Source organism: Halichoeres trimaculatus, unplaced genomic scaffold (genome assembly GCF_033239565.1).
Source record: "Halichoeres trimaculatus isolate MK-OKI-2021-1 unplaced genomic scaffold, fHalTri1.1 fHalTri1_scaffold_20, whole genome shotgun sequence".
In the NCBI taxonomy this organism is placed as follows: domain Eukaryota; kingdom Metazoa; phylum Chordata; class Actinopteri; order Labriformes; family Labridae; genus Halichoeres; species Halichoeres trimaculatus.
In genome coordinates, this window is record NW_027437198.1 from 4,829,742 (window position 1) to 4,841,878 (window position 12,137).

The window sequence follows — 12,137 nt, forward strand, 5'->3', positions numbered from 1 at the left end:
CAGAAGAACAAATTGAAATTTTCATGTGAGACCGGAAGGGAAGTTTGATGTTTCACTGAATTTCATACAGCATTCATTCATCTATATGTTAGTTTGATTAGTGTCTGAGACAGTAACATTAACAGTATCACTCATTATGTTAAATTTTGTGCACACACTGAAACTTTAAAGTCAGCAAATGATAAAATGTCGACAGTACATCATTATTTTTAATATAAAATGCAATGAAAGATCAGAATGGTTAAAAGAAACACCTGGTGAAATAACTAAACATTTCTCTCTTGTTTTAATTTTATAAATAAGGACAGATTTTGTGAAGAATCTTGCTGATCGTGAGCAGTAAATGCGATCTTTAATAATTTAACAATTTTACTTCACAAATTTGATCTGTTGGAGCTGTTTTCTGATAAAATTGACTGCACCCTGAAAAATGCTCTAGCGGTTGTTTTATCTCCTAACTCCTCCTCAAGGACCAATCAGATCCTCCAAAGTCCCCTCTAAGACCCTTACGCTTGCACTTGGAGGAGAGACGCACATTTGCTGTACACTGTCCTTCAGATCCTGTACACATGCAGCAGCACAGAGTATCTTAACAGGCTGTGCAGACGCCCTCTAGCTGCACACTGAGGGGATAACACCCTCGCTGGGTCTCAGTCCTCGCTGTAGCTCGCCTTTCATGTCACTAGTGCTGCTTGTATGTGCAGACGCAGCCAATCTCTTCCTCATGACGCCACCGAGGCTGGGCTCAGCGGGCTTCCATCATAATATTTAACACACACCCACCCTGGATGAGCACTTGGAAGGAAGACAAGGCAGCGTGAAGGGGGAAACAAATGACAACCGGGATCCCTGCACCTGCCGGCCAGTCTCTCATTTGACTCAACGAGGCTCGAAGCGGGACAGACAGCATCCGAGCATCTCTGCGGATCACCTGTTATTTTCACGGGATTTCCACCTCCCTCTTCAGCCATCGGTTCATATTAAACACTCAGAAGGCTGTGTGTGGACTACATCCATCTCTCCTGTTACTTTTTGCCCTGAAGATGGCTCATATGACATCTCACTCCGTGCGTGTTTAAGTAGGTCTGAGGAAGAATATACGCGCTTTTAAACACGACCACCCTCATCCTCCCTCCTTCCTGTTAACGATTTATTTAGTGCTCCGTCCTCCTGACACTGTATCCTATTCAACAAGGCAATGAATGAATGAAGAGAACAGCTTGAGCCGCTGCCAGGGAAGTGTCCACAATGTGTCGGTCCGTCCACCTGCCGGGGAACAAGGAACCGGGACCGTTTTAGAGAAAGATAACAACAGATCACCATGGAGTTTTTAACCTAAGCTGATACACATATCGTGCGCGATGATCACAGTAAATCTTCTAACTAACATCACTGCTTTGTCATCACATAACACTGCTGGACATCAATGTCGGTGGCGTAAGGTGCGCTGCGCTTAAAGCTAACTGTGTCACTGAGAAAAGAGATGATAAAGATGATACTGTTTCGTAAATTCCGGGTCTTGATACTCATGGTGTTCCTGGTGGCGTGCACCATGCACATCATGATAGACTTGTTACCGAAGCTGGAGAAGCGGGCAGCAGGAGCGGAGAGCGGGGACGGCGGCTGCCAGTGCGCTCACCACCCGGGCGGGGAGGCGCAGGGCTGGGGGAAGCAGCGCGCCAGGTCGGCGGCTGAAGCGGGCTGGCCTAACAAGCACACGCTGAGGATCCTGCAGGATTTCAGCAACGAGCCCAGCTCTAATCTCACATCACATTCTCTGGAGAAGAACACAGCAGCGGAGACGCTCCGGCGGGCTGGACTGCTGGCGGGGAAGGCGGGGGATCACAAGCCGCTCATCGGAGACGCGAGCGGGAGCAGGACCGTCCCAGCCCACGGTGTCTCCAGACTCTCTGCTCTGTTTGAGCATCCTTTGTACAAGGTTGATCTCCCTCCTCTTACGGATGATGACACTTTATTTAACGTCAACACAGACATCAGGTTTTATCCCAGAGCAACAGGGAACCAAGGATGGTAAGCTGCTGCAGATTTGTTCAACTTAAAGGGGGACAATTTGAAACATATTCCACTGTTCACAAGTTGCTATTAAGTAGATAAAATAGGTGTTAATACATGTTTTCACCTCTGGAACATGAAAGTGATGAATGTGTCATTTATTCAGAGAATTAATGGAAGTTATAAATAAATCCTGTTAATGTCTAATAATGATTTTCCAGTTTGCCACCAGCTCCTTCTGCCTTTCGTCCATGCATGCCAACAAATCATCCATGGATCTGTCTGTGTGTTTGTCTGTCTTTCTACTGGTCTGTCCATCTTGCATTCCTCCCCAGCTTTATGCATCTGCAGCGTCCCCACTTTCCATGCCACCTCACTTTTTAAGCTCCCAACACCTGTGATCATACCCCTGCTGGATTTCAAAAACAGATTGTCATTTTTAGATTCAGTCTTAATGGGTGGCAACACTGTAAATGATAACTAACAGACACTTCAGCAGTCTTTACAGGAATCTGCATGTTGCAAAACTTCTTTCCATTCCTCATCCACTCTCTTTTTCTTCCTCTCTTTCTCATTTTCAGGCACAATGAAGAAGGGAATGAAGAGGAGGAGGAGTTCACTCCAACCGGAGAGGTGACAGCAGAAGCTTACCCCAACTGGTTACGCTTCCACATCGGCATCAACCGCTATGAGCTGTACTCCAGACACAGTGCTGTGCTGGATGCGTTACTGAAGGACCTGATCACTCAGCGGATCACCAGTGTGGGTGAGTGTGCCACACATACGTCTCTATCCTTTGAAAGCCGACTCCAGTGCAACTCTTGAACACATGTTCCCAGCACTGAGGATGCATTTGCTATTGGAGCTCATGCATGAGACACCAAAGTTTGCAGAGAAAGGGTTGTGAGCGTGGAAGTGAGGTCTAAATCTGGAGATTTCCAAAGATCTCCATCCTGCTTGTTCTGACTTAATGCAAAACACATTTTGCTGTTCCACAAGCCAGCTAACTTCTAATGCAAATGCAGGTAATGTGACTCCTAAGATGTTAATTCAAAGAAATTAGGGTTTTATATTCCACTTTAAAGCAAGATCACTTAACTTCAGGTGAAAAGTAGCGATCAAAAACATGATAATCAGATGACATCCTGTCACTCCTGTTCGCTTCGACAGATCTGAAGGACTGCCTCGCAGTTGGGGCAAATAGTTTGAAGCCAAGCTTGGTAATTTGCTTAAATATATTAAAGCATTTGCGTATATTTAAAGCAAGTCTATGCTGGAAATGTCTGAACATATCTTGAGGACCCCAATACAGCTGTTCCTGCAGACAGTCATTGCACCTCAGAGTGATATGTATGCTTTACTTGTGTGCATTAACAAATGCATGTAATCAAGTTGGCCACTATCACACATTCTCCTCCCAACGTCTGCATTTCTGCTTGTGTGTGCAGCTTTATAAACCCATGTTCACCCAGCTCTCCTCATGGGAGCTCGATATAAACTGAAACAATCCATGTTTCTTAAATGATGCAGCTGTTTCAGCATGTGAGAGAGCTCATTTGTCTGTGGTGAATTGTTTAAGATGTGTGTTGTCTTAATGGATTTAATTAGATTAACAAGTCCTCGACAGTGCATAATGTGCAGCACTTCTTTTATTTAAACAGTCAACCTTTGATTCAGTTCATGCGCTAAGTGTTGGTAACTGTGCTGAAAAGAAGGGAAAGATGACAAAGAGAAGGGTGGAAAAGAAAGAAAACATACCTAAAAACCCAAACTGCTCTGTCACAAATTATTGTAAATTTACAAAGAAATTTCAATGGTAAAATCCTGTTGTTTTTAAATACAGCACTGTAAAAATACTGCCTGTATTTTACGGTTATTTTACAGCAAAGTAAGTTTTGTTGTGATGCCATTTTGTGACCGTGGGTGAGGAGATAATACAGTAGATATGATACCCTGCAGTACATTGATATGAACCTCTACAGGGGACACAAGCTATCTCTGCTACACATGGCTTGGACCGGCTGTCTGTGCTTCATATGAAAAGCACTTGCTGTCTGTGCTTCACTTGACATAACCCAGATGTCTGTGCTCTACTTGATACCAACCAGCTGTCTGTGCTCCACTGTGCAGAGACTTCTGTCTGTGCTCCTTGTGGCAGGAAACAGCTGTCTGTGCTCCATGTGGCAGGAAACAGCTGTCTGTGCTTCACATGGCATGTAACGACTGCCTGGGCTTCACATGACAAGCACTGGCTGTCTGTGTATCATAAGACAGGGACTGGCTATCTGTGCTTCACATTGCTTGGACCAGCCATCTGTGCTTCACATGAAAGTGACCATCTGTCTGTGCTCCACTGTGCAGAATGTCTGTCTGTGCTCCATGTGGCAGGAAACAGCTGTCTGTGCTTTACATGGCATGTAACAACTGTCTGTGCTTCACATGACAAGCACTGGCTGTCCATGCTCCACATGGCAAGGACCAGATGTGTATGCTCTCAATGATAAGCTCTGGCTGTCTGTGTATCATATGACAGGGACTGGCTATCTGTGCTCCACATGGCAGGGACCGTCTGTCTGTGCTCCACATTGCACAATGGCATAAAACAGCTGTCTGTACTTTACATGAGAAGCACCATCTATTTGTGCTCAGTGGTCTGGAATGGCTGTCTGTGTTTCACATGACAAGCACCAGTTGTCTGTGTTCATTGCGATGGATCGGGTGTTTGTGCTCCACATGGCACGGACCATCTATCTGTGCTCAATGACATGGACCGGCTGTCTGTACTCCACATGACAAGCACCAGCTGTCTCTGCTCCGCATGGCACAGAGCAGCTGTCTGTGATTCCCATGACAGGGACTGGCTGTCTCTGCTCCACATGGCATGGACCGGTTGTCTTTTTATAATGTAAAAATAAATTACATGTGTGAGTCGTCTGCATATACGTTGATTTCACATGAGTGGATACTTTCTGCACTGATGCTCTGATGCAGTGCTCTAAGAGATACCTTAAATGTGCCCTGTGGTGGTTAAAACATCTTCTTTTCATTCATGAAACAGATGCCATGTCAACAGTCTTAACCACAATTTAAAGAGTGATCATGTTTGCTTACATGGCTTCAAACAACTGCATTTGAAAGCCTTCCTAACCATGTCATATCTCTGGCTCTTTGTTCAAAGAAGAGCCACTGCGTCTCTTATTGACACTGTCTCCACTGTCTCATTGTTATTAGGCCCTCCATCTCTCACAATCATTCACTCAGCCGATGCTGGAGTACTTTCTGTGTTCCCGTCCCCTGTGTTTATAAGACATAAAGCATCAATCTGAGCCCAGACACACCTATAAAAACACAGTCTGTCTGCTGAAAAGAAATCCCATTTCAATGTGTGTGTGTGGCTCTAGAAGCATGCATTAAAGCTTCCGTGCCCTGTAATTGTTGCGCACACCTACCTCTTATCTGTCTCACTGAAATGACAAAACAAAGACAGCATTAGAAAGTTTCCCTGTTCAGCGTTTTCTTCACGGTAGCTCTCGTCTCTGTTTGCGTTTCCCTCTCTCTGCCGGAGCGGGCGGCATGCAGCCTCTTTTGTTCAGTCCTCAGCTGGACTCATAAATCATATGCACAGCACGGCGCTGTAGCACAGGTGAGAGCTGGGTGGATTAATCATCACAGCAGGGGACAGGAGGAGCAATCTGATGGCAGTGGGTGCGGCCTGGAGCTCTCTCTGAGACCGGGGAACACGAGGGTTTAGAAAGAGACGACACATGAATCGATTCATTTGTACACGCTTGGAGAAACGAAACACAAGATGTATTACCAGAGTAGAGAAATGAATTTCACTCACATGTACTGAGACAGATGGCCTTGAGGAGAAGAAAACAAATGTCTCCGTGAAGTCCGGTGTGGTTAAAGTCATGCAGATCAGCTGAGGATTATCTTTTGTAGTTTTTCAATTAAAAACAAAAATTTTATAAATGTCCAGCTGAGAATTAAGGTCAGTCCCTTTAGGATGGTGGATTATGGGTTCAAGTTCACCACATTAATACATGGTTCAGCATCAAAAACTCCCAGAGGTCTGTGTAGCCGCACCAAGTTTGAAGATTACTCCGGTGGGGGCAGCATCCACTCAACCTGGCTGCAGCAAATCTGCTTCATGAGCAGGCCCAGCGTTCTCTGTCTGTGACATCCACGTACTGTGGTACAGAAAATGCACAGAAGGAAAATTATTGTGCTGTTTCTTTTTTCTTTTCTTTTTTGCAACAGTGTAAGTCAAATACAAAAGCTTTTGAAAGTGAGTCACTGTAAATGGGGAGGCTTGCCAGCAGTGAGTAAGAAAAATGAGACAGACAGAGCATAGCAGAGATAATATGAGTAAGAGGATGACATATCCAAACAAGACAGAGGAACAAATTAAGAAGAAACAGTATGGAAGTCTGTAAACACAAAAGACAGCTCTGCTCAGAGAGGGGTGAAGTGCAGCCAGCTCCTCAGCCAGTAAGTGGGTCCACTACAGGGGGCTTATGTTGATATTGGGGTTATCCAGAAGCGCTGTGTTGTGTAATATGCTCAAGTTAATGCGCTGTAATAAATGGACAAATCCCCCAAAAGCCTGTCCATTATGACAGAAACACAAGGCATTATGACGGGCCTGGCGGTCCTTTTGTTTGATCGTGGAGCCCACAGTGAGTCTCCATCAGCCTCTGGAAGACACCGTGGACATGACGGATAGTCACATACATGTGCCCCTGGCTCTTCTCCCAGGGTGCAGGAGTATGGAGCCAGAGCAAGGTCAAAATTTGTGTGTGTGTGTAAATGCATCTACAAATGTGTTAGCAGATTTGCAAATGTGTTTAATATTTACAAATGTGAGTGCAAATGCACAAATGCACATGAAAGGATTCACAAATGTAAAAAAAAAAAAATCATTTGTCTGTTTAAGAGGCGGGGCCCCCAATTGGCTGTCTGTGTACATGTGATCTGCAACTGATCTGCAACTGTGTAGAAAAACATCGGTTGTGGGGGGGTTATGTTGCCCTGAGCTCAGGCTCTCAGGCCCAGAAGAGGCGTGTTAAATAATTATACAGCTTATGGACAGGTTCTAGTTTTGATTTCACTGCTAAGTTCATGCCGTTGTTAGTATTTCTGTATGTGCAGATGCTGCAACAGTGATTTCACTGAAATTAGTGCTGTCAGGTGATTAGCCCCTTACTGCCTGAATTAATTAACAATTATAAGAATAGATTGTTTTTATGTGGCTTTGCATTGTTACAGATGTTAAATTAAGTGGAGATTGTGCATTTGAGTATAGTTCACACAACAGTCATAACTAATCTATATTATAAATATTGACATGAGAAGCTCATCCCCTGACCAACATATTGTGACATAGAGGATCTGATATGATCTGTGGTATGTGTAGAATATGAATCAATGGGTAAAAATGAGATACAAAGGTCATTTCAGCTGCATCAAGACCTGACAGGGTATGTCGCAAATTTGCTACAACAGGCATCGAGGGGTTAAAAAAATTAATCGAATTAATTACAGGATTTGTAATTAATTACTTTAATTGATTACATTTCAATGCCATATCTGCTTAGGGTCCCCAAATAAAGAATTTGAAGTCCAGGACATTACTAAATTGTAGTGCATGACTAGGGATGGGTACCTTTCACATTTGAAACAATACGGTACCGATGCCCAGTACCTGACAATCAGTGTCAGTACTTAACGGTAACATTTTCCAGTACTTTTTTGTGTTGTGGCAAAATATATCAATTTGATAACATTTAATAATAATTTAACCTCAAATTTCTTTAATTTAACATATTTTTTTTCTTCAATATATGTTAAACTTGCAATGCTAGGTTCATGTCCAGCATGAAAAATCACCTACTCTTCCAGTCCCTGACAGTCACAAGGATGTGTTTAGGTATCTAAACATGGTACATTTTGATTTTATGTAGTTCTGTACCCGGTTCTTTTGACAGAATTTGGTTGGTACCTATAAAAGTACCTAATTTGGTACCCACCCCTTTGCTTGACTGATCAAATGACAACACAAAGGAGAAAAGGTTTCTGAATCCACATTTTTTTCAATTGGCCAATATTAAAATGTCTGTGTTCATTGTCATGATTCCATTGCAACCGTTTACTGTGTCTGTAGGGGTAAATTGTGTTTTGCAGCGGAGGGAGGCGAGGTCTGGTGGAGCTTGTCAATTGAAATTATGCTCGTAAACAACTGTGGGTGAGAGCTCAGCATGGATATGAGGAGAAGATGTGAGATAACAGAGGCATAGCGAGACGCTGCAAGTCAGAAAAGTTCAGGCAGCTCACGCCTCAACTGAGGATGTGTCGCAGTAGTTCAGAGAGAAAAAGCGACACGATCATGAGAGAAAGACAGAGATCATGGAGAGGATCAAAGGATAGAGCACCCGAGATATACACGATCCAAAAAGTACATTTTGTCTGTTATTTGATCAAAAACCGGAAGACGGACACAAAAGAAGAGAGTCCACTCTTCGTTGGTAGTTTTGGTGTTAAGATTGTTGAAGATGCTCTGAAGATGTCTGGCAGCCAGTTAGTTCATCTTGCGTTGATTTTTATAATGTGTTAATTTGCAGTGAAATTAGTTAATCTAACTAACACGTTAAAGTGACAGCCCTAATTAGAACACACCCTTGGATCTACTTGACAGTTATTGGCTGAAAAAGAGAAGGACACATCTGATTGGCTACAGACTTTCCCTGGTGGAAAAAAAAATGCATTTGTTGATCTAAGCACGTCAGGAAAATCTCAAATTTTTTTGAATTTTGCATTTGTCAATCCTTTTGTGTGCATTTGTGGATTTGTACACATTTGTAAATATTTTACACATTTGCAAACCTATTTACACATTTGTGGATGCATTTACACACACACAAATTTTGCATTTGTGAATTTCGAGACTGATCTTGATCCATACAGGAGGTCAGTGTGTGAGAGTTAGAGAAAAAGAGGGATGGGGGGGAGCCACAAGTGTACAAGCAATCAGTGAAAATGTGTACGAGCTGTGCAGCTTATAGTCAAACATCTGCTCAGAATCAGGTCTGTTGTGCAACATGTGCATACACGGATGGAACAGGACACTTTGGCTCAGCTCTTTAAAAGAGAGAAAGAGAGAACTGCAGTTTAATCTTACACTGCAGCAACTCCTCTCCTCTTCATGTGTCACATGTTTGGTGCAGAAACACCAGTCAGCAGTCGCATTGTGCAAACTTTCGTCAAACCCACGGCTAGCCCCGGTTCACAGCAGCTGCTTCTCATAATGCTTCACGCTCACCACCACACCCACCTCCTAACAGTGTCTGACAAATTGGTCAGCAGATGTGATGGCTCTATTATGCATTCACGCAAAATTGCATTCTCCAAATTGGTAAATAATAAAACATCTGTGCGCGTGTGCCTCTCCTTTGTTGTGTGTTCATGTCCATCTGTGTGCGTGTGCGTGTTTGATGATGCTTCAAACGCTGATCTAACATCTTGATTGCTTTCCTTCCAGCCATGAAATCAGGAGGCACCCAACTGAAGCTGATCATGACTTTCCAGAACTACGGACAAGCACTGTTCAAGCCTATGAAGTAAGTAACACTGCAGCTGACTGCAGAACATGCTTACATATCCTCCTTTGTGACATCTGGGTGTGTTTTTTTATCAACGTCTGAGAGCCCTGGTTGAAGCTTCTCAGCGGGGTTTCAGTGTCTCACACACATATCTGAGATTTCAGCAAATCTGCATTTTCCCCTTAAATAACCGGCATCAAAAATCTCTTTGATACACTCGGTTTGATGCGCCCACTTGGAATGCATACGTTTCAAGAGCGCTACAGAAAATCTCATCTGACTGAGCGCCAAGCACTGCCACAGCATCTTTCGGTGCGTTCAGATGCGCAGCCCTCGCCTCTGTGTGATCTTCGTTTGTCTGCTTTTTAATTAACATCAACAGGCTTATGTGTTAATTAAAATGAGCACTGAGCCATCGTGAAGACGTCTTCAGGGACGCATACATGCTGGCAAATGCGCAATGCACATGAAAAAGAAGTGCCCTCCCTTTCAGCTGCCTGAGTTTTCGCCCGATGAATTCCCACGCCGACGGGGATAAACAGTGTCCAGGCCAACTGCTGTGATCAGGAGTAATTGCTCAGGAGCTTGGTTTGATTGCTATGAAACATAGAATGGTTTTCTACTTGAAAGAGCCCATGGAGAGAATTAGATTCAGGGAAGGAAGAAGAGAGAGGGATGATGGCAGGGGGAAGGATAGGGAGGGTGAGGGACAGAGGATGTCTAACCTGAAACACGGTTAAATGTTGAGGTAAAACTCGAGGTCTGACATGATGACAACCTGCACAGGTGAAGAGTGTGATGATTCAAAGAAGAGCAAGCTTCAGAAGAGTAAGTAGAGCAGTGTACAAGCCTAAGCTACATTAGTGGTTACATAAAAGGCTCAGGCCTGTCAGGTCAAAATGAGCCTGATGTGTCTGTGAGGGTTGACTTATAGAAAAGCTGCAAAGTTTTGCCTAAAGTTTGTCTTAATGTCTGTCTTCTTTTTGACCCAAATGCTATTTTACTCTGTCTTAACATGCACAGAACAGAAGCATTCATTCAGAATTGCTCATGTTTGATTGAGTCATATTTAAATTTCTTAACTTGGGGTTTATCAGTCATATCAAGGTTAACCAGAGGCTGGATTTCAGAATAAGATGTTGGGAATTTTCTTTAAGAAGCTAGCAAGGATGGGATTCAAACAGCAGCAGCCTTCAGGCGTCACTGAACTAGTGATAACTGACGACTGAGATGAACCTGTTTGTCTGGTGTGTGTGACTGTTTTTTGATTGGACACTGGCCTAAAATCATTTGAGAAGTGTGTTTGTTTGGGAAGACGACAGCAGGATGGTAAATTTGCAGTTGGGTCCAATGTAATTGTAATACATTCTAGGTCTATAAACAAACAATTGATAAACAGAGACTGTTATTAGGAGGTTGGCCTGGAAATATCCAGAATTCTTTTATTTATTTATTTTATTTTATTTTTTATTCTTATAAAGTTATTTTTTTCTTTTTGCACATAAGTTGGAATTAATTAAAAAAATGATAAATTTCATTTTTAATTTTTAGTAGCTGCTGTACAAATTCATAAATCATGAATACAATTAAACATACAATTAAATTCTTTTCAAAATTAATAATCAATCAGAATCAACAATACTTTATTAATCATAGAGAATAGGATTAAAATAGAAAAGGGTAAATAGAGTAGGGAATGAATTGAAATAAAATGAAATGAGCAATAAATTGAGTAAAGTTTGCCATAAATACAACAATGATTGAGCAATGAAATTAGCAACAAGTACCAAGAAGGTGTATATATACAACAGGGATCTCAAATTTGTGCCGTGGAGGGCCAAGAGGCTGCAGGTTTTCTTTCCAACCAAAAACTCCACCAGCTGATTTCATTGATTAGTCCCTGCTCTCTGCTTTAAGGTGAGGTAATCAGTGAAATCAGCTGGTGGAGTTTTTGGTTGGAAAGAAAACCTGCAGCCTCTTGGCCCTCCATGGCCAAGTTTGAGATCCCTGATATACAAGGTAAAGCAATACTTGCACAATGAATGTGACAAGATGAGTTTATTTAAGATATTGCATATATATATATATATATATATATATATATATATATATATATATATATATATATATATATATATATATATATATATATATATATATATATATATATAATACAGTAGATAATACAGTAAATATAAATAAATTAAAATATATATTTAACTACACATTTTTGTTTCTATTTATTTTTATTATTTTTATATCTGACTGGGTTGGCTATTGACTGTATGATAAATTGTCGTAGTCTCCCTGATGTCACCCATCTATTTCTGACACAGAGTTTTAAAGCAAATGCTGGCGGGGTCATATTTAAAATGGGGTGGGCTTTAAGTCTTTGCACTAACAGCTGTAGGGGGCCTATCAGTCAAGTGAGCTAAACTGCACCTCTGATTGGGCTAGGGATGGGTACCAAATTAGGTACTTTCATAGGTACCGACCGATTTCTGTCATAAGTAACGGGTACCG

The 12,137-nt window shown here is 42.3% G+C and overlaps 1 protein-coding gene across 1 annotated transcript in view; it reads left to right on the forward strand.

The window, feature by feature from the left end:
- The first annotated feature begins 664 nt into the window (after positions 1 to 664).
- fam20ca (FAM20C golgi associated secretory pathway kinase a) overlaps positions 665 to 12,137 on the forward strand; it is a 76,062-nt gene continuing 64,589 nt past the window's right edge. The window contains exons 1-3 of the mRNA XM_074697531.1: positions 665 to 2,031; positions 2,595 to 2,779; positions 9,554 to 9,632. Coding sequence (XP_074553632.1) covers positions 1,484 to 2,031; positions 2,595 to 2,779; positions 9,554 to 9,632 — 812 coding nt within the window. The 5' untranslated portion in view covers positions 665 to 1,483. The remainder of the gene's footprint in view (positions 2,032 to 2,594; positions 2,780 to 9,553; positions 9,633 to 12,137) is intronic.